The sequence below is a fragment of the Onychomys torridus genome, chromosome 8 (genome assembly GCF_903995425.1).
Source record: "Onychomys torridus chromosome 8, mOncTor1.1, whole genome shotgun sequence".
NCBI lineage: Eukaryota > Metazoa > Chordata > Mammalia > Rodentia > Cricetidae > Onychomys > Onychomys torridus.
In genome coordinates this window covers 71,651,971-71,674,336 of record NC_050450.1, presented here as the reverse complement: position 1 = coordinate 71,674,336, position 22,366 = coordinate 71,651,971, and the positions used below count along the sequence as shown (strand labels likewise).

Below are 22,366 nucleotides of genomic sequence, written 5' to 3'. Positions count from 1 at the left end.
TGTGTGAATCTCAGAGGCCTGAGGATATACTACCCCCATTATCCTGTGTTCACTATATACTGAGACAGTTACTAGAAGGAATCCCATGGCGGGGTTGATCAAAAGGGAAAACTGTGTAAGACTGCCATCGTCAAGTGTGCACTGAGTGCCTAAGAGAAAAACATCTGTGAGTCCAAACAACGCACAGTGAGGCTGCCATAACAAATGGGGCTCCCTTTGTATTTAAGAGGTTAAGGTGTCTTTTTCTCTTGCTTGAAAAGAATTTTTAAGTTTCTTTAAGCAGTTTTCAAGTATAAGTAGCCTTATCTTCAAGACACATTTAAGACTGTGGAGACTCAATGGATTTGATTCCTTGCTAGCCTTTCAGCTCCTCACGGCTTGGGAGGAGGGGTGGGGTGGGGGGTAGGCCTGTATCCAGCCTGAAAAAGCACCAGGCTCCATCAGAAGATATCTGTACCCTTGACAGGGGAGTATCTAAGTGAAATCTGCTTGTCAACCTTTTCTTTGGAATGTTCCTGTCCTTGGTCTTAGGTTATGTAAAGGTGGTAATTTTGCTTAAGCTCTTGGGTTATTAAAGAGAAAGAAAGCATAGGCCCATAAGGCATTTTTGGACTGTGGAATTTTGGTTCTTTTCCTCAAAGGCACAAGTGAGTAGGACAGTTAATGACTGTCTCTTGAGGTGCTGTGAGTCAGGAAGTCTCTCAATAGTTGTTTAGCAAGATCCTCTTGTGCTCTGAGTGGGCCCACGAGCCATTCACAGTGAGTTGATCTTGTGGAGTGGCCTGTTTCCTCTGTTTCTGTGTTTAATGACCATGGGTGAGAGGTCTCAGCATTGTGCAGTTGTCACAGTTTGTAAGCATCCCAGCTACCATACAATTTATTTGGAATTTTAAATTTATTATTATTATCACTATTATTATTATTATTATTATTATTATTATTATTATTATGCATGTGTGTATGCATTCCATGGCACATATGTGGATGTCAGCGGACAACTCTGTAAAATGGGTTTTCTCCTTCCAGCTTTACATGCAATCTGGGAGTCACACTCGGGTAATCAGGCTGGAGTAGCAAGGGCCTCTGCCTGCTAAGCCAACTTTGCTGGCTCTGTGTGGGACTCTTAGGTGTTATGTGTTAGGGCAATCCCAAGGCCAGGACTGACACTAACGACACCTTCGGCTTTGATGTGTGTCCACACCGACACCAGTTACTTCACATGCTTCCTCAGGGTCCTGAGTAACAATGCAGGGATACAACAAAGGCCAGTATTGAAAAGGAAATTCACAGTTTTATAGGTTTGTTTGTTTAATTCTCTCTAGGTGGAGAGGTAAGGGCAGGTGCCCCAGACTCCAGAAGAGGATGTCCAGTCTCTTGAAACTGGAGTGACAGGTGGTGGTAGGGAACCAGATTCAGGTCCACCACTGAGCCACCTCTCCAACACCAGAAAATTAATATTTTTATCTACCCTATCAGGAGTCCCCTGAGGCCCCTCAATCTTCGCCTGCAGGGGTTTGAAGAGGAATTCACCTTGGACACGTTCAGAAGGTCCATCCTCCCTTTGGGGAGTGGGGCATTCTCCTTACAATAGTTACCTGCTTAGTAGAGGAGGCAATGCCCTGGGGTTCTTAGACCCTTGCAGTGCCCGGGCTAACAACAGCTGTAGCACCCGTGGGTCCTTTAGAATCCTCCTGGCCTGGGGTTTCTCTGAGGTGGCAGGTTCTTATCTTCCTGGGGGAATGGAGTATTCTCCAGGGCTAAAGCCGTCAACTGCTGTGACTGCAGTTGCTTCCCCTGGGCATTTTGCACTGCAAATAAAATTTTCTCTGTGGTTGAAAACTTCAAAAGACAAATTTAAAAGTTGATTTGGGGTCCCATTGTCTGCCTGCAAAGCAACTGACAAGATAGAGTTTTTTCTTTTTCTTTTTGTTTTGTTTTTGCTTTTTTTTTTTTGGTTTTCGAAACAGGGTTTCTCTGTGTAGCTTTGGAGCCTGTCCTGGAACTCGCTTTGTAGACCAGGCTGGCCTCGAACTCACAGAGATCCAGCTGGCTCTGCCTCCCGAGTGCTGGGATTAAAGGCGTGCGCCACCACCGCCAGGCCTCAAGATAGATTTTTTTTTTAAAAAAAAAGATCCTTTCATTACACTTACTTAAACTTACTTCTGCAATGTGCTTACACTTTCTGGTTTTGTCCACACTCCTTTCTATTTCATTTTGAAACAATCCTTTTATTTTAGGTCAAAGTTACTACCTAAAGTCCTTGTTTATCTAAAGCATTTCCTTTTTTTTTTTTTTTTTAGGGTTCTTTACCAAACATACATTTCTAAACCTACAGCCTTCCATCTCTCTCTTTCTTGATTGATGATTCTGCTTTTCTTTTCTTTTCTTTTTACAAAGTTTAGAAAATATTTCTTTCTTAATAACTATATTTTTTGAAAGCCCAGGAGGCTGTATCTGCAACATAGACAGAACATGTTACTAGTTTAAAGACACTATGTTTTTCCTTCTAACAAATGTAAGTTAATGGATTTGTCAGGGATTTTAATGCTACTGCCACAGGCACTTAGGAACTGCTTTTGTCAAAAGACATCAGCTTCATTTTGGCCCAGAATGCAGCCCACAGCAGGACAAAGCCTTCCTTTTGTGATCTGTCCCCCTTTCTCTCTGTAGCATGCTTATCTCACAGGTGAGCACACTAACCACTTCAGGAAGACAGAAAGTACAAAGCGGAGTTATTGTTGAAAGCCTCGGACTCCAGGAAGAATAAAACCCAACAGGCCCAACTCCAGATGAGAGCAATCATCTGTGAAAGTGGGGTCACACCCTGGAGCACGAGCAATTACCCCCTGAAAGCCAGCTGTCCCTCCAAGCAATAAGGAATTATTTTAACCACACTGTAGGACCAGAACAGGGAAAAACCAACAGGATCACAGCTTGACCGGGACTGCCGAGTTACACAACCCTTCTTGTCTATTGTTTTAATCCCTTCTCTATTTAAATCTAAAGTTCACGTCAGTCCCCAGATGAACCCCGGGACCCCGACCCTCTGTATTAGCCCCCCTTTCTGACTTCCACCATAACTCATCCCTTTAAGTGGTGAATGAGAAACAGTAGCCAAGCTAAACCTGCCGGGGCTGCCAAGGCCAGGACTTGTTCTAAAACTCCTGTCATACTGCGAGCTAAAAAGAGTTTGACCTAACTGAACACTTCTCTTTCCACGGACAATCATTTCTCTTCTAAGACAGTTTGGTGCCATGTAAATAATAGATAGACGCCACAAGCACACATGCAGATGGCACGCATGATTAGCTGTACACAAAAATAGACCAAAGATTCGGTAGCTTTCATGGATGTTTATCATCTGTGAGGTCTGATTATTTCCTCCACGGCACTAAACAATCCTTAGTCTAAAGTCTGTGCTTCCACATGTACAACCCTTAATAACAAAAGCTAGAAAAAATGCATCTCAATGGTATAGAGCTGAAACTAATTATTAGCCGGGCTCATGTAGACAGCCAGTGAAAGCTGAAATGTGACACTTGTGTGGAACTTAATACTTTTTTCCTATTCTAAATGCTGAACTACAGAGGGAGAGGGGACGCCTTTAAAGAGTAAAATTTACAAATATTATTTTGAGCCATAGTCCTCCACTTTTTAACTTACTCCAGGACTAAATGATGTAGTTGGAATCTTAAAAGTTATTATTAATAAAATCAAACCCAAGGCCAGTTATTGGGGTGAATGCTGGAAGATCAGAGAAGCAGAACAAGCCACAGCTTCCTCACCTTGCCAGTTCCTCAGCTGGTCTTGTTTCCTCAGACTGCAAGCTTCTGTGTCCTCATCCCAATGACTCTCGGCTGAACTGCTTCTTGAAAGCCTGAATGCTTATCCAGCCAAATGCTTAACTAACTTAGTTCCTGATCCTCACGCCTTATATATCTTTCTACTTTCTGCCGTTACTCCCTGGGATTAAGGGTTGGATTTCTGGGATTAAAGGCGAGTGTCACCATGCCTGGCTGTTTCTAATGTGGCCTTGAACTCAGAGATCCAGAGGTATTTCTGTCTGGAGTGCTAGAATTAAAGGCGTACACTACCACGGCCCTATCTTCATGTTTAATATTGTGGCCGTCCTGCTCTCTGACCCCAGATAAATTTATTTTGGGGAACACACAATATTTTGGGGAACACAATACCACCACAAAACTATGTGCCTGTGCTTGTGTTTCTAAAGGAAATCAACCTGGACTGGACAATCTAACAACCTGTCTCAGGGTCGTTAACAGACTAACACACCACAGGTGAAGAATTTCTACCCAGGCTTCCTGGGAGACCTTCTCGGAACTGTGTCTCTTTGCAGTTACACTCAACAGATGGGGTTTTAACCTTCTCAGGAAAGGAGAATTACGGAGTCTAAAATTGCCTGTTAGGGTACTGACAGGTTCTAGAAGCCTCAAAGCATCCTCTGGTGAGACTCTGGAGTTAAAATGGGATCTGAATCTTCAGCAGAAGAACATTTGGGCTGTAAAACACTGGTGAAGAGATTGCCCACTTCCCTATACCTGAGGTGACTAGGCTCACCGAAAACAGACAAAATAGCAACAGCTGGGAAGACTGATAGGAAGATTTCAGGATCCAAAAGAGAGGGACTAGAGCATGTCACACACAGGAACAGCCTTTCCTGATGTGTTTCGGACACAGCACACAATGTTTAACGAGGTTTGGGACTCTGGGTGTCACACCATGGTCCGTTTACACCAACAGGGTCTCCTGTGGCTCTCCCAGAGGCCAAATAGTGGTGCAAGTTACTGGTAGTACCGTCCTTAGGGTGGTGTCCTTTTGAACCTTCTGATGGTTCCATCTGACCCAGGAGAGCAGCATGGATGGTTCCCAGGAGCTTCCTGTCTTCCTCATCAAACACTGTGTGAGTCTCTGGTCAGAAACAGAGAGAAAGAAATGAGAGCAATGTGTAAGGCGAAAGGCTAGTGCAGAGGAGCTAAGTGGTTGTCAAGGAACTGCACCACCACTGCTTCAGACATGGTCCCTTTGCAGTCACCAGGAAAGGTAGCAGAAGCAGGAGGTAGTAGGGTGTGAACTGGACACACAGCTCCATGCTGCTACCTCTACCAGCCTGGGGAGTTTTTTGGCTCTTTTGGTTTTTGTTTGGTTTGGTTTGGTTTTTTGAGACAGGGTTTCTCAATGTGACAGCCCTGGCTATCCTGGAACTCGCTCTGTAGATCAGGCTGGCCTCAAACTCAGAGATCCATCTGCCTCTGCCTCCAGAGTCCTGGGATTAAAGGTGTGCACCACCCAGCTGTCTGGAGAGTTCGTTTTGGAGACCTTAGCACAGAAGAAGCAAGATGCTTGACTGCATCTCATAAAAGAATTTCAGAGGCAGGCAATATGAAGCAGAGTTGGAGGTTTGTGGTTTTTTTTAAGATTTATTTACTATTATTAATCATGTATCTATATTGTGTCTTGTGTGGGTGAGGTGCACACATGTGCAAGCCCCCACAGGGGCCAGAGGCAATTGTTATAGGCAATTGCAAATTCCCCATTGTGGGTGCTGAGAACTGAACTCTGGTCCTCTGTAACAGCAGTTTATGCTCTTAACAATTATGCCATCTCTCCAGTCCTAGGATTGGAGTTTATTAAGAAGAGAATTTTTTAAGCATAAACTTAAATATGAGTATGAACAGAGACACGTAGGAAATGGACAGTACACACTCAGGTGTAGGCCTGGGCTTCCTAAAAGAGTCACCATTAAGTTAGAGTTAAGTTGTTACAACAGCCACACATAATTTTGGCAGCCTCTGAAGTTACATCCCAAAGACCTGCTAAGAGTTTTATTTTCTCTTTTTCAGCAAATGAGCTCACAGAGCGGTTCTTGGGGTACACTGGGTAGGATTACAGCTGGTACGGTAATGCCCTAAGTCAAGAGTATCCGACAAGGAAGTTAAGATACATTTTCACTATAATGAAATTTATAGTCTTATTTCTAAGATTCTCAGAAAAATTCCACATTCACATCTGGGAAGGGAATTAGGCCGTACTTAAACATCAAATATTATTGAACATAGTTCATTATTATTTAATAAGTATATAAGCAGCATAATCCATTGCTACAGTAACATTCTTATTTAAAGTATCTCTGTATACAAGGAGTGTTGTCTCTATAGGCAACTTTTTTGGTTGCTAATTATGCTGGAATTCTTGACTCTCAGCTTGTACATGCTTCACATGTTCTGGGTGGAGCTTGCAAAAACCAGAAAGATCCCAAATGATCATGTTTTTCCATACTCACTTCCAGGCCAGCTCCTACCCTAATTCCACCACTGACTAGCTGTGGTCACCAGCAGGCCTCAATCTTCAAGAAGACTTCTGAGTAAGCAGTCCCACATCCCTTTCTTTTCCCTGGCCTTCTAGCCCACTGTAACCTTTGCACCCACTTCCTTTTGCACTCTTGGTCTTCTACTTCCTGTTGTAACTTCAGTCTTGTTCCCTCTTTTAGAACTAGCATGTCGAGTATTATATAGGCAGGAACAGCATTCTAGCTCTACCCTGGGACTTCCTGATCCTCCTAGCATATAAATACCAGGGCAGGCCAGTGCATCAGGGAGCAGTGAGCAGAAATCCTCAGACCAGCGGGGCCTGCCTTTCAGGAAGATGAGGAACTCGGTGACTGCCATTTCATTCTTTATACTTGTGGCTGTCATTGGATCCCAGGCGGGGATCATCCATGGTGAGTTCATTGAACCTTCTCACCCAGTGGGCAAGTCTATGGGAACTTCAGAAGTGGAGAGGGGACAGAGAAGGGGACCACTGCCCTCCTGGAAATACTCTCCATCCTTGACATGATGATGGGATGTACTTAGAAACAGCATCAGTTTACAGACCTGCCTCTGTCTGCAGCCTTTAGACCCTGGAGGAAACTACACACAAATGTTGGGTCTCATTTAGGAAAGAAATTATGTTTGATACATTTTGTTAGCTGACTGTACTAACTCCAAAGAACTGGAGTAAAATTCTAAGTCTGAGGGAAGCAGACTTACAAAATAAAGTATCAGACATCACCTCCAATAACTCTATCACTTTGGAGAAGTGGGATGGGCAGGTAATCAACTCTACCCCAAACCGTTTAACCATGCTATTCTTTTATTTGACAAATGCATATCCAGCACTTCGTGTGTGTTGGGCAGCTACTGTTCTGTTTATCTTATGGCTGTTACACATTGATTCCTCCTAACAAGCCTGTGGGGTTAAACAATGGAAATTTGCCTTTTTCATAGGAGAAAACAGCAGACCATTGGTAATTTTATATATTTTTCTCCATTACTGTGACTGCTGTCATTTTATAAGTGAGAAAACAGAATCATAGAAGTTATAGCCTTAAGATGAAGACTGGTAAGCAGTGGAACTGGAGTAGGAGCTATCCTGAAGAGGGTAGAGAAAGACCTGGTCATTTAGGATCTTTTCTGGGTTTTGCAAGCTCCGCCTAGACCAGGTGAAACATGTTACAACATATCCACATGGCCTCCTTACTGTAAGCCATGCTGACTACACCATCTCTTGGTGTCGTAGTGTCATATGATTCCTCTAACCCATGTGAATATCAAAATCCACAGATTTCCTGTCCATTTATAACCCATGCACATACTCATCTGTGCATAAAAAGCTCCTGACATTCATAAGACTTTAAACAATTTAAATGCCAGTGAATACTCATTATATTGTTGCTTAGGGGACGGTGGTAAGAAGAAGTGTCTAATGCTTCAGTTGTATGTATGTCAGGACATTTTTTCACGGCTGACTCTGTGGAAGCTCCAAATGTGGTAGACCAACTCTGCAAAGGAATAAGCTAAGAACACTGGAAAACAATTGTAGGATGAGTTGCTGCCAAAAGCATTAATTTATGTTTTGATATAAGAAGTGAATACCAATTTTTTAGTTAGATTTGCTTTATTTTTGTGCATGTTTTTGTCTGAGTGTGTGCATGCACATATGTGGGCAGATACCTTTGGAGGCCAGGTGTTGGATCCCTTGGAGCTGGAGTTACACACAGTATGAGCCTCCTGCCTTGGGTGCTGAGAACTGAACTCTGGTCCTCTGCAAAAGCAGAGGCATCTCTCCAGCCACTAATATCAACTTTTGTATGGGTGGGTGGAGGCAACTTGAGACAGGGTTTCTCTATATAGCTTTGGGGGTCCTGGAACTGGCTCTGTAGACAGGTTGGCCTCAAATTCAGAGAAATCTGCCTTCCTCTGACTCCCTTGTGCTGGTGATTAAAGGTGTGCACCACCACATCCATCTTAAATATCAACTTTTAAAGATACCTTTTCGGCTGGGATAACCTAACTTCAAGTTAGAAAAGAGAGAAGTCAAGGATGAAGAAAGGAAAGAAGAAAGAAGGAGGGAGGGAGGGAATGACAGAGACAGGAGTGAGAGAGGGAGGGAGGGAGAGAGGGAGAGAGGGAGGGAGGGAGGGAGGGAGGGAGGGAGGGAGGGAGAAAAGAGCAGAAAGGGAGGAAGGAAGGGCTGGTTGAGGTGCATCTATCTAATTATCACAAGGCAGGTTTAGAATACTTGATCTGGAATCTCTGGCACTACACGAGTTTTGCAATGCAGAAGTAGAGTTTTGAGAAGTTAATATAACACAACCATTTCACTTCTGGGTATTGACCAAAAAATTTCAGAGTAGATACATGGAAAAATTTTGATATACTCATGTTCATAGTGGAATTATTTGCACCACACAGAAGGAGGAGCCATTCTACATATCCATCAACAGATGAGTGGATAAGTAAAGTGTGATTGGCATGCTTCTTCAGGGGAATATTACTCAGTGTTGAGAGGGAAGGGCATTCTGGTGTATGCAACAAATGGATGAATACTGGAGAATTGGTATGGTGAGTGGAGTACGCCAGTCACAAAGGGCAGGTGCTGCCTGGTTCCATTCTCAGGCATAAAGTTGATTTGTAAAGACAAAAGAGGCACGGTGGTGCACGCCGTAATTCCTGCTGCTGGGAAGCTAAGGTGGGAGGACTGAGTTTGAGGTCAGCCTGAGCGATACAGCAACACCTGGTCTTTAAAAAAGTAATCACACAGATCGCGTAAAGTGATGATTGCTAAGCTGAAACGGGGAGAGATGGAGGTAACATCTAAAGGGTTCTGAATTTCAGTTTTGCAGGTTGGAGAAGTTATGAGTGGATGGGGTGGTAGTTACACACTAGTTTAAATTACTTGATACCATTAAACTGGACACTTAAAAAATATTTAAATGGTTGAAGAGAAACAGAGGAGGAGTGGACTGTCGGGGAGAGGATAGATGGGGGAGGGCCTGGGGGAGATGTGGGAGGAGACACTTCAGTTGGGATATAAAAACAAGAAAATAAATAAACAAAAATACTTTAAAATTAAAAATATATATTTAAATGGGGCTGGCATGATGATTCAGTAGTAAAGAAAGCTTGATGACCTAAGTTAGAGACCCCAGAACCTACATAAAGGTGGATGAAGAGAACTGATTCCACAAAACTAGTCTTCTGACCTCCACATGCACACCCACATCACACATACACACACACAGCCCTCCAGCCCTCCACACATACACACAGAGCTCTCCACACACACACACACACACACACACACACACACACACACACACACACACAGCCCTCCACACATACACTACACACACACACACACACACACACACACACACACACACACACACACCCCACACACACCTGGCTGTTTCTTATCCTAGATCTGATCCAGGAAGCATACTGTAACCAAACAAAGCAACATTCCTATAACATATCTGTATCTTTGTACCAATGGAACAAAGTAAAAAAACAAAACAAAACAGAAACTTCACTGCACTATAAAGGACATCATACCACCAAATAGGTTGCTAAAATATTTGTTTCTAGAGTCCCATAGATTCCAGATGTGTAGACATATGTGACTTATCACACAATGTGCTTTCAGTTAACTTACCTGTGTTAGATTTGCAGCTTGTTTTTAGGATTTCAGAATCTACAGAATGTTTTAATTTCTCAAGTATTTTTGAAGGATCACAAGGCAGGGAAAAATCATAACAAAAAGACACACTAGCTTGCAGCAGACCTTCAACCCAGATGGGTTAGCAGAGATCCAGCAACAGAGCCTGCTTGCCATCAGATGGAAGAAGGGGAGTAGGGCATGGTGGTACATACTGTACTCTTAGCAATCAAAAGTCTGTATAATTGAGAGTTCAAGGCCAGCCTGGGCAGATGGCAAGATCTTTCCTCATTCACCAAAACCTGAGGTTGGGATATGTGGTGAATGGAGGGGCAAATATAATGCTACCAACCATGAATTTCTTTCCCTCACCTTGTCTGTTTCTTCCAGAAACGATACTAGAAGAGGAGAGGAGTAAAATTCATCACTTTAAACCTCCAGTAGTAATTCATCAAGGTAAATGACCAGATATGATGTATTTTAAAGGATTGGGTGGATAGTGTACTATGCTTCACCTTCCCTACTGACAGAACAGATGGAAAGGCCCTGAGGATGGCAAGCATCTCTGGAAAGAGCAGCATAGCCATGGGGACTCACTCCAGTGATGCATTCTCTCCATATACCTGGGTGCCTTGAGTCCAGCTGCTTAGAGCAAAAGCATGTCCTGAGTCCTGGGCCTTCTCACTCTCCACGGGACTCCCACAGGACTCTCAAGAGCAACAACTTGGCTCCTGAGTGGCCCTTTGTCTTCCTATAGGCGTTCATGGCTCTTCAGATTGCTGCTTCTCCTATGTCTCACGGATCCCGTGTTCAAGATTTGTGTCCTATTTTCCAACCAGTGGTGGGTGCATCAAGCCAGGCATCATGTAAGTGTCAAACACACTCATTGTGTGGAAGGGAGAGAGGGGTCTCCAGGATCCTAGAGGACCTAGTGGATAGGCTTTCAGAAAAGACGCATGCTTGGATCTTACCGGGTAAGGGGAAGGATACTTCAGGGTGTAGAGAAGGAAACTGCCTGAGTCACTCCATTAGGAGACTCACAGGCCTAGAGAAGACCCTGAAGAGGAGGTGGTCTGAGTCATCTCCTGGAAAGAACAGATTGTTGAGTGTACATCAGAGGGTCCAAAGGATGGGGCTCCCTTCCCTATTTACTAGAGACCTCTGTTTGTAATCTTTCTTCCCCTTTTTCTCCAGCTTTGTCTCCAGGAAGAGGAACCAGGTCTGTGCCAACCCCAGTGATCAGAGAGTTCAGGAGTGCATAAAACGCCTGAGGCCAACCACAAGACCTGGGAGCCAAGCCATTGCCTGAGAAGGAGGGCATATATTGCCAGCCACTTTCTTCTGTCTTCCCTAGTGACCACCTAGGAGGCTCTAAGCATTTATTTTTATAGATATTTAAAGGATTTATCCTGCTGTTCTGGTAAAATGGGTCATGTAGTCAACAGTATTTATAGGGACTCAGCTTGATATGGCTAGAGTTCTTGAGTTGTAACCATCATGATTTTCTTTGAGTAACTATTGAGTTTTTTCTGCATAGTTTCTCAGCAGATTATAAATGGATAAACTATTAGAACACTCTTTGGGGGCTTTGGAATGTGTCTGGTTCTGATACTAACTTAAGCCAGGTACATCCAGCTGAGATGAAGTCAATTTTGCCCTAGCCCATACATATGGCCAACTTTGTGGGGACTCAGCTGTTCTTCCTACCACACTAGAGCATCTGTGTAGCCACAGGTCTGTCTGTCTCTTTTTTCAGATTCACAGAACCACAGGGCCAGTCTGAAATTGGACTATTGGGGAGAAATTATCATACTCACTCACCTTGAATTTCCAGGGCAGGTCATGTAACTTTGGATATTTTCTTCAAAACCAAAGATATTATGGTATAATTTTTAAATTTCTAAGAACACAGCTTATTCCAATGTAGACTTCATATCAAAGATGTATTTTACCCACTATTGAGGGAACCATTAAATTGGCTAAAATGTCTTTGGGTTTTGTCCCTGTTTGGTGGGGTTAAGGAATGATAGGGGCCTCTGGGAGGCTGAGGAACAAAGGCAACATCAGCCATGAACTCAAGCCTTCCCTTTACCTACTCTGATGTTCTTTGTATTGCTACAATATTATGCTCTTTTGATATACATATTTGAGGGTAAAATGGCTGACTAGAGGCTATCTCTGAATAAGCAAGTCAAGTGGAGGACCAGAATAAGAAAAAAAAATACACTTTATCCCAGAAAGAAAGCTAAGAGGAGCTTCAGAACCCCGGAAGGGAGTGAAACCTGGGAGGGGGAGGCCAGAAAACAAGCCCTCCCCCATGCAGGGAAGTAACTAATGAATGCAGCCTACCCCATCTTGTTCCTCAGTAGGAGGAGGGGACAGCTTCCAGTCACAGGGCAAGCCTGCACTGCTCATGAGGCTCAAATCCAGCTGTAGGTTTTGCTGCGACATTAATTCCTCGTTTGGATGGGTCAGTGATGGAGAGAAATACCATTTGTTCACACACCTGGGTAGAGGGGCAACAGTCAAGCGCCATCCTGAGATACAATCCCTTATTCAAAACTGAGCTATGAGTTATTTAAAACTGGTAGATGTTCTTGAGGCCTGGGAACATCTACCAGTTGGGGAGCCATAACTTGACTTGCCACAGCCTCTAGATGAGGGACGTTGAGGAGCTGTGGAGAGTTGGAGGGCTGGACACTGATGAGCTGAAGGTTCAAGTCACAGGAGGTTAGCTCAGGCTCAGGCATTCGTAAGAGAGAGAGCCCTGCCCTTGATGACAGGGAACAGATCCCGTCAACTGAGAATAACCCTGGATTTGATAGTTCTGAGTCTGAAGCAGGGTCAAATCCCAGAGCCAGCCGTTGTTCACTGCCATAGGGCCCAAGGCCTCTGAAGTTTCAAAAGTGAACAAGATACCTACATACTAACAAAAAGCAGCATGGGGAGGGAAAGGATCTAGTTTAGTTTACGATCCAAGTCACAGGCCATCACAGCAGGGAAGTCTCTGTGGCAGGAGTTTGCACATCCACAGTCAAGGACAGAGAGAAATAAACACATGCATGTTCCTTCCTTGCTTGCTTTGTACTCAGCCAATTTCACCTACTCTTACACAGTCCAGGGCTCAGCACCTGAAACGGTGCCATCCACATTCAGGATAGGCCTTCCCACTTTAATTAACAACCAAGGCAATCACCCATATGCATGCCCACAGATCAACCCTATCTAGCTAATTCCTCCTTAAGATTCTCTTCCCCAGTGATGCTAAGCTGTGGCACATTGCCAGTTAAAGTAACCAACACGATACCCACAGTGGCATTCCCCCAGCAGGGTGATTCATACTCAAGAGGTCTTGAAAGTATGAAGACAGATCCTCTGCTCAAACCAACCTCAGTGCTGCGGTTTCTTCCCACATTCCCAACACACTTGGGAAACACCCTCCAGATAAAACATAAAGCACCCTATCTGGTAGGTCTTAGGAGGATGAAAGAATCTGCCCAGACCGCAGAAAGAAACCTATGAGGCCCACAGAACCTCTGGTCTGCGAAGAATGGGAACTGAAAAAGCAAAGGACCGTGCAGATGGACGTCACACACCTGTCCAGTTCAGACTCGATACCAGCCCAAACCATGGGGAATACAAGGGTCCACAGCTCAGCTGGTCCTCTCCCATCTCCGTGCATAAAAGGAGAATCCCAAGAGAATACAAACAAACATCTGAATTAAATAAGGATAATTAAATAAATTAAATATCATGATACATGATATGAAAGTGGAATTCAGTAAAGGTATAAAGACACTGAAGAAAAACCATAGTGAGCTACTGGAAATCCAAAATATAGTGAGTCAAATTAAAAGTTCTGCGAAAGCTTCACCAGTAGAATCAGCCAATGGAAGGACAGCTTATCCGAGCCTGAAGGTAAGGTATAGGGACTAGAACATGACAAGGACAAAGATGAATTAATGGAAAGGTATGAGTTGGACTTTCGAGCTCTTTGGGACACTGGGAGAAGGTAAAATCTAAGAACTACAGAAGGAAAAGAGGGTAAAGAACTCCTTTCCAAATGCATAGAAAACATCTTCAATGAAATTATAGTAGAAATTTCCCCCACAGTAGGCCAAAACCAACTATTCAGACAGAGGAGGCATTTAGAACACCAAATATACATGAGCTGAACTTCCTCTTGTCATATATAATTAAACCACTAAATAGTCACAATAAAAAAAAAGTGTGTAAAAAGCAGCAAGAGATAAACACCAAGTCACACATCAGGACAAGCCCATCAGAATAACAGTTTTCAGCAGAAAATTTAAAGAACAGAAGAGCTTGGTATCGTGTTTTTCAAGTTTTGGGAGATATCAACCTCCAGTGCAACTATCACCTGCAAAGGGCTCAGTCATAATTAAAGATGAAAGGAAGAGCTTCCCATAACAGGAATAGGCTTATGAACCTCAAAAGGCCAAACCTGGGTCCCCTATAAAAGCAAAAAGCACTCTCGACCAATGAGCTTTCTTTCTAGGCTTCCCTTCCTATTTTATTTGACCACATCGGAATAAAATTACAAACAAACCTTCCCCCCAGCCCCTCCCCTCCATTCCCATGTCCTCCAGGGCCAAGACTCCCCTGGGGATTCATTTAAACCTGGTGGATTCAGTACAGGCAGGTCCAGTCCCCTCCTTCCAGGCTGAGCATGTGTCCCTGTGTAAGCCCAGGGTTCCAAACAGCCAGCTCATGCACCAAGGACAGGTGCCAGTCCCACAGCCTGGGAGCCTCCCAAACAGATCAAGCTATTCAATTGTCTCACTTATCCAGAGGGCCTGATCCAGCTGGGGGCTCCACAGCCGTTGGTTCATAATTCATGTGCTTCCATTCAATTGGCTATTTGTCCCTGTGCTTTTTGCAATCTTGGATTCAACAATTCACACTCTTGCAGTCCCTGTGGGACTGGGACCTGTCCTTGGTGCATGAGCTGGCTGTTTGGAGCCTTGGGCTTACACAGCAACACATGCTCAGCCTGGAAGGAGGGGACGGGACCTGCCTGTACTGAATCCACCAGGTTTAAATGAATCCCCAGGAGTGTCTTGGTCCTGGAGGACATGGGAATGGAGGGGAGGGGCTGGGGGGAAGGTGGGGGGGCAGGAGGGGGGAGGACAGGGGAACCCATGGCTGGTGTATAAAATTATAACACATAATAATAAAAAAAAGAAAAGAAAAGAAGATTTTTCCAAGCAAATGAATATAGGAAGCATGCTGGTGTAGCTATTCTAATATTTAACAAAGTAGATTTACAATCAAAATTAATCAAAAGAGAGGTCAGCACATCTTTAAAGTACACAGGCTGATTTCATTCCGCAGTTTTCCTATTATCCAGTGTCTCTCCTCAGCTGTCATTCCTTTTTCATAAGCATTTAGAAATCCAAAGCATTCTGCAATCTATTTCTATCTGTTTACCATATCCTTCAGAGTTCAATTTGATCTTTCTATGACTGCTTGCCCTGTAGGATTGTGTATTATACCTGTAATATGCTTTATATTGTAATAAGCAAAAGACTGTTTCATTTTAACAGAGACATATGCTGGGGCATTGTTGGTCTTAATTTGTTCAGGTATACCCATGATGGCCATAACTTCTAGTAAATGTGTGATTACAGAATCAGCCTTTTCAGAACTCAAAGCAATTGCCCATTAAAGTCCTGAATAGGTAAAAAAAAAAAAAAAAAAAAAAAAAAAACCTACAAACAAACATTTACTTGTGGAGTTTAAATAACTCACTATGTTAGACCAGGCTGGCCTCAGACTAACAGAGACAGACCCGCCTCTGGCTCCCAACTGCTGAAATTAAAGGTGAGCATCACCACCACCAGCCTTAGATGTTTCTCCTGATAGACATTCTAAAGAGATTTTTCTTCTTGAGTCAAAGGATATTAAAAAATATCTAAGGGGGCTAAGGAGTAGGCTCAGTGTTTAAGAGCACTTGCTGCTCCTGCAGAAAACCCAGGTTCAGTTTCCAGCACCCACATGGTGGCTTACAAACATCTGTAACTCCAGTTCCAGGGGCTCCAATGCTGTCTTCTGACTCCATGTGCACTTCATGTATGTAGTACACACACATACCTGCAGGCAAAACACTCATAAATATAAAACAAATAAATCTCTAAAAAATAAAGAAAAATAATGAAAAAAATGACCTGACATCAATTTTATATATCTCTATTAAGACAAATAAGTTTGCATTTATAAGCTGTATGTCTTGGTCCACTGGAAATGAGCATAAGTAAGTATCCTCCAAGTTAACCCCTCATTGGAGGTCTGGAAGGACACCCCCACACACTCCCACCCTGTGGTCAGTGCTGAAGAACTGAATGAATCTCCTGGGAGGAGAAATCCTCCTGGAAATATTTACTCTCTCTGACTGAATCTATTGGAACGGTTTGGAAAGCCCCAGGTCACCTTTACCCTCTACTTCCCATTGTACTCTGAGCCTCATTCCCTCTTCTGGAATTAGCATGTTGAGTATCATCGTGTAGTCAAAGAACAGCATTATGAGCTGTAACCTGGGACTTCCTGGTCCTCTCACTTTTATAAATAGCCAGGCAAGGCAGGGGACAGCGAGCAGTCTGAAGGCCAGTTGGCTCTGCCCACCGGGAGGATGAAGCCTTTTCCTGCTGCTTTCTCCTTCCTCTTTCTTGCAGCTGCTCTTGGATTCCAGGCCCAGATCATACATGGTGAGTATCATGGGAACTGGAAGTCTGGGGAGAAGGACAGTGTGGACTGCTGTGAATAATCTCTATCCCCGACAGAGCAATGGCATTTACTTAGAAACTGCACCAAAGTACAGACCTTTCTTTGTCTGCAGCCTCTGGGTCCCTTTCATGGGAGTCACACATCAGATATTCTTCTCTCAGATGTTTACAGATTCATAACAGTAGCAAAATTACAGTTATGAAGTAGCAACAAAAATAATTTTGTGGTTGGGGGGATCACCACACCATGAGGAACTATATTAAAGGTCTCTCAGCATTAGGAAGGTTGAGAACCATTGCTCCGGATCCTAGTACACTGATGATTGGCTTCCATTTGGAGAAACAATATCTTCCTTTTTCATAGCTAGAATTATTTGATAGCTTAAGATAATCTTTGCTACTGTTTTAGCTACCCCAAAATAACTATAATTAAATTGTAAGTTTGTGAAAATAAACAGAGTTCTGTGATGCTAGAACTGTTAGATGCCAGTGAGTATAAAACCATCTTTTTTTTTAAGGCCCTGGGACCAGCTAGGCAAATGGCTCATCCAAGGTCAATGTCTCATTTGAAGCTATGATATATTAGTTTATGGAGGTAACTAGGGCTCAACACAGAGAGGTCCTGTAAAATAAAAGATGTATTCCTTACCTTTTCCAAGGCAGAGAGGTACACCATACCCTACCGAGCCAAGGAGAATACTGGACTTGAGTCAGGAGGTATGAGCAATAGAAGTAGAGAAGCTCCTTTCATGTTCTTTAGTAGGGATACTGGGAAGAGGCAGGGCACAGTGCAGGGGAGAGGTGAGACTTCCTAGCCTGAAGAAGTCTGGCAGACTTTGAATACATGGATGGTTTCTGATTGCTCAGGACCTAACTGAGAGTTAGGGCAAGAGAAACACCAGCATGGCATTTGAGGATGAGATGAGTGGTTGGGCTCAGCCTGAGTTGGTTTGAACCCTCCGTTAAGAAGCAATTAACCTCTTCCCGCTGTCAAGATCTTAACTGTCAGAATACATAAGGTGCAGAAAACAAATATGCCTATAGAGTTGCCTAGCCATCCTATTTCTCGCCTGAGGATTTATTTAGCACTCCCTATGTGCCAGGCAGCTACTGTTCTGTCTTACAGATGCTGGTTCATTTCTCCTCCTGCATTCCTGGGGGGTCAGACAAATAGAAATTCACCATTCTTGTAGGGAAAAAAAGAAGCTAGACAAGCAATTTTTCATAGCGCTGTATATTATGACTGTACTCGTTTTACAAATGAGAAAACTGAGACAGAGAAGCCTTCCATAACTTCAGCCTACACAAGCAGTAAAGGATAAAATTAAGAGGTGGATTAGTAATGATGTGTTTAAGAAAAGGTAATGCTATTTGAGATTTACTTTGGAAGCCTGCCCACATCACATCAAGCATGTTTAAAAAAAAAAGTAGTCATATACCTTACTACCCATTATTCATATGCAACTATTGAAGACATGATATAAAGGGTTAGTTGCCTTTTCTCAGCACAATGCAAATTCCCAATCCTTTAGCAATAATCTTTGGGCTTAGATATATTTGGGGATGCAGGATTTTTCTGGATTTTACAAAGTGATGTGTTGCTGGATACCATGTAACATCCCTGATGATTTCTGCAGAGCATCCCTTCATCAGACATTTATATAAACTTAGACTATTAGGAGCCTCATTTCACTTCAAGGGTCCTTGTGTCCCCAAAGGAGTTGAGGAAAAACATGCAGTTTCCAAATTTCTAAAGGTTGCAGAAAAATGTACCAAGAACTGTGAGTGTACCACTGTATGTAGACATGTCATTAATGTCACTGTATTACATGTACACTTTACTTATAGTACTTTATCAGCAGGATGTTTTCAAACAATCTCAGAAAAAGCTCATGTCACCAAAAGGGGCATATGGGCCCAGAGACAGACCTTAGAACCCAAGTGTGTGATGGGGGCCCAGCATCGGAGCCTGTCTGCCTCGGCAAGAATTGGGGGGGTGGCAAGTGGAGATGCTGGGATGATGACACTGCTCTCTGCACTCTGTTTCTTCCAGCAACAGAGACTAAAGAAGTCCTGAAGGCAAAGGAAGGACTTGAACCTGACGAGCTTCCCCTGGGTAAATATTTCATTACAACTTGCATTGAGAAGTACCAGATAGTTGCCCATCAGCCCTAGAACATCCTCCTCCTTGATGATAGAATGGAACAAGGTCATGAGGGTGGCTAAGAATGCTCTCCAGAAATCACTAGGGATGTTAAGAAATTTCCAGCAACATTCCTGGGAAGATCAGGATGGGTCATGAATATTCCCTCCAGTATTCCCTTCTCTATGCACCGAGTCTGCCCACTTAGAGCAGAAATTGCCTAGAGGTGACTGTGCATGGTTCCCTTCTATGGAAATGCTCCTAGCCCTACTGTGGTCCACCGTAGGCCCATTAGAGAGTGTGAAAGGAGATGGCCATGAGGCAGGGTGAGGAGAGAGCATTCCCTGAGTCTTGGTCCTACTCTGGGACACCCCCCCCCCAGCACTCTTAAGAGCAAAAACTTGGCCCTTGAGTGGCGCTTTCTCTTCCTACAGGCTTTGCAGAGTCTTCAGACTGCTGCTTCTTCTATACCTCATGGATCAAGTGTTCAAGATTTGTATATTATTTTCCAACCAGTGGTAGTTGTCTCAAGCCAGGCATCATGTAAGTGTCAAGTTCACTCACTGTGTATTGGGGGCAAGGAAGCCTCTGGGATATTAAAAGGTGTACTAGATATCCAGGAAAACCCCATCCTTGGACACTGCCAGGTGGTGGAGAGGATACTTCAGAGTGGAGAGGAGACTGCCTGAGTCACTCCATTAGGGAATCTCACAGGCCTAGAGAAGACCCTGGAGAGGAGATGGTCTGAGTCATCTCCTAGAAAGAACAGATTGTTGAGTGTAAATGGGAAGGTCCAGAGGATGGGGCTCCCCTTCCCTATTTACTAGAGACTTCTGCTTGTAATCTTTCTTCCCCTTTTTCTCCAGCTTTGTCACCAAGAAGAGGAACCAGGTCTGTGCCAACCCCAGTGATCAGAGAGTTCAGGAGTGCATAAAACGCCTGAAGCAAAACCCAAGACCTGGGAGCCAAGTCATCGTGTGAGAAGGAGGGCATTGCCAACCACTTTCTCCTGTCTTCCCCAGTGACCACCTAAGAAGCCCTCAGAGTTTGTGTTTTATTAAAAAAACAAAACAAAACAAAACATTTACTTTCCTGTTCCGGTTTAGAACAACACATCTAGCTTTGTCACAGGGGGGAACTTGTCTGTGCCAAGCCCAGTGATCTGAAAACTGAGAAGTGTGTGAAAGGCCTGATGCTGACCTCAGTGACTACACATAACATTCAATTAAGATAAGAAGGCAAAGACTGGAGAGATGGCTCAGTGGTTAAGAGCACTGGCTGCTCTTCCAGAGGACCTGGGTTCAATTCTCACTCAGATCGCAGCTCAAACTATCTGTAATTCCAGGGGAACTAATACACTAGTCTGCTCTTTAGTTAATAGTATTTACAATATTTTTATGAATTCAGCTTGCCATGACTAGCACCACCTTGAGCTGTACCATGACTGCCCCAGAATGAATAACTCTTGGGTTTTCTTGCATAGTTTCCCAGCAGATTATAAGTGGATAAACTGAGAGTGGTCTGTGGGGCTTGGGAACGTGCTGGTTCTGATACAAGCTTAAGACAAGCCAGATACATTCAACCAGGATGAAATAAATCCTGCCTTAGCCTATATACATGCCTGTCTTTGTGGGGACCCAGTTGATCTTCCCACTGCCCCTAGATCAGTAAGCCCTCTAATAAAGATTGTCCATGCAGCCACAGGTCTGCCTGTCTCTTGTTCTTCAGTTTCGTAGGACCATGGGTTGAAACTGGGCTATTGGGGAGAAAGTGTCTCACTCACTTTATTTTAATCTCCAGCGGGGAGAAAACAGGGGGAATCACACAACTTGGTCTGTTTTCTTCAAAACAAAAGACATCATGGTATAATTTTTAAATTTCTAAGAACACAGCTTATACCAAGGTAGACTTCATATAAAAGATGTACATTACCCACTACTGAGGGAACCATTACATTGATCTAAGAATCTTTGGGGTTAGTCCTTGTTTGAAGAGGTCCTCAATTCCATTCGATTGATCAATTTGTTTTTACACCAGCATCATGCTGCTTTATTACCATGGCTCTGTAAATGATAATCCCTTCAGCGGTGTTTCTGTTGTTCAGGATTTTTTGTGTTTCCATATGAATTTTAAGATTGTTATTTTCAAATTCTGTGAAGAATTGCATTGGAATCTGGATGGAGATGGCATTCAATGTGTAGATTGTTTCTGGTAGGATGGCCTACCAAATCACAATATTAAGCCTACAGACCATGAGCATGGGTGGTCTTTCCAACTTCTGGGGTCTCCATCAATTTCTTTCTTCAGGGTTTTAAAATTTTTACTGTACAGCCCCTTTGCCTTATTGGTTAGGTTTGTCTCCAGTCAGTATGACATCGGCTACAGGTTTGTGTTTATTCCCTCATTACATTGTATTCCAGTGTCTTCGGGGCTTTCATCATGAAGAGTTGTTGGATTTTGGCACAGGCCTTTTTGCATCTACTGAGATGATCATGTGGCTTCTGTCATTGGGTCCATTTATGCAGTGGATTACATTTATTGATTTCTGTTGGCTGAGCCATCCCTGCAAGTCTGGGATGAAGTGCTTTAGGATTTCAGAAAACAGCTTTTTCTTAGTCCTGTTTGCCTAAGCCACACTGTCATAGTTTGTGATCCAACAAAGTCTCATCTAGATGTTGGTTTCCCCATAACTTTTTCTGCTAGCCAAAGAGAATCCTGGGCTTTGTTTTAATATTATTCCGTGTTTCCAGTCACACCATGGACTTCATGGTAACTACTTTCCTCTTAGGGAAAGTTCTTTCAGGACCTCCTAACTTTCCATTTGATTCAGAGAGATTATGCTATGCCTGCCAAAAACAAAAGCCCGTCATACTGGAAAGCCTCCTTATCACATGCCAGAGTTCATTCCCCCATGACAGGCAGCTCACAGCATCTCTCCCTTGGGCTCATTTTTCATTATGTTAGACTATCCCCTTGAACTTCCTCCTTCTGTACAAGATGACAAGGCAAATACTCTCCCTTGTGCCAGTGGGGTCCAGGCCAGGAACATTCAACTCCCTGGCTGGCCATGCTAATACTCCCTTCTAGAGCTTCCAGCCTGACACCAGTGTTACTGGCAAGTGCAAAAAGAAAGGGCTTGCTCTGTGACAGCAATGATGCACCAGCCTCCAGACGAGGCAGTTCACACACCAACTGCAGTGCCCAGCAGAGGGGGCAGCATCCACACCAGCTGGGGCAGATCATGCTGCTACACTGGAACTGATCTTTATAGATTTCTATGCCTCTTCCAAGCCTTCCTGACAACTCTGTGCATGACCCCAAATCTTTTAAATAGCTTCTTTTTGCTTAAATCAACCAGAGTCGGTTTCTACTGCTTTGCGACAAAAGCAACTACAATTGATAGGAAGAATAAGCTTTTGGAGGACTTTGAAATCCCAGCAGTTTTTGTTTACCTTTGAAGAACAACTTGGAAGAATATGGA

The 22,366-nt window shown here is 43.6% G+C and overlaps 2 protein-coding genes across 2 annotated transcripts; both read left to right on the top strand.

Annotated features, from left to right (window-relative positions):
* Window positions 1-6,632: 6,632 nt before the first annotated feature.
* On the top strand, window positions 6,633-11,932 carry LOC118590075 (C-C motif chemokine 6-like). Its single transcript, XM_036197904.1, has 4 exons — window positions 6,633-6,739; window positions 10,390-10,455; window positions 10,757-10,865; window positions 11,194-11,932. The coding sequence occupies exons 1-4, from the start codon at window positions 6,664-6,666 to the stop codon at window positions 11,306-11,308; spliced, it is 366 nt and encodes a 121-aa protein (XP_036053797.1). The 5' UTR covers window positions 6,633-6,663; the 3' UTR covers window positions 11,309-11,932.
* A 4,716-nt stretch (window positions 11,933-16,648) lies between these two features.
* On the top strand, window positions 16,649-19,866 carry LOC118588721 (C-C motif chemokine 9-like). Its single transcript, XM_036195274.1, has 4 exons — window positions 16,649-16,724; window positions 18,796-18,858; window positions 19,320-19,428; window positions 19,752-19,866. The coding sequence occupies exons 1-4, from the start codon at window positions 16,649-16,651 to the stop codon at window positions 19,864-19,866; spliced, it is 363 nt and encodes a 120-aa protein (XP_036051167.1).
* Window positions 19,867-22,366: the final 2,500 nt, after the last annotated feature.

What these genes read in the sequence shown, in the direction of transcription:
- LOC118590075 (XM_036197904.1), top strand. Translation starts at nt 6,664, where the DNA reads ATGAGGAACTCGGTGACTGCCATTTCATTCTTTATACTTGTGGCTGTC. An exon ending in CCAGGCGGGGATCATCCATG is followed by an intron (nt 6,740 to 10,389) that starts GTGAGTTCATTG and finishes TGTTTCTTCCAG; the next exon opens with AAACGATACTAGAAGAGGAG. An exon ending in TGCATCAAGCCAGGCATCAT is followed by an intron (nt 10,866 to 11,193) that starts GTAAGTGTCAAA and finishes CTTTTTCTCCAG; the next exon opens with CTTTGTCTCCAGGAAGAGGA.
- LOC118588721 (XM_036195274.1), top strand. Translation starts at nt 16,649, where the DNA reads ATGAAGCCTTTTCCTGCTGCTTTCTCCTTCCTCTTTCTTGCAGCTGCT. An exon ending in CCAGGCCCAGATCATACATG is followed by an intron (nt 16,725 to 18,795) that starts GTGAGTATCATG and finishes TGTTTCTTCCAG; the next exon opens with CAACAGAGACTAAAGAAGTC. An exon ending in ACCTGACGAGCTTCCCCTGG is followed by an intron (nt 18,859 to 19,319) that starts GTAAATATTTCA and finishes CTCTTCCTACAG; the next exon opens with GCTTTGCAGAGTCTTCAGAC.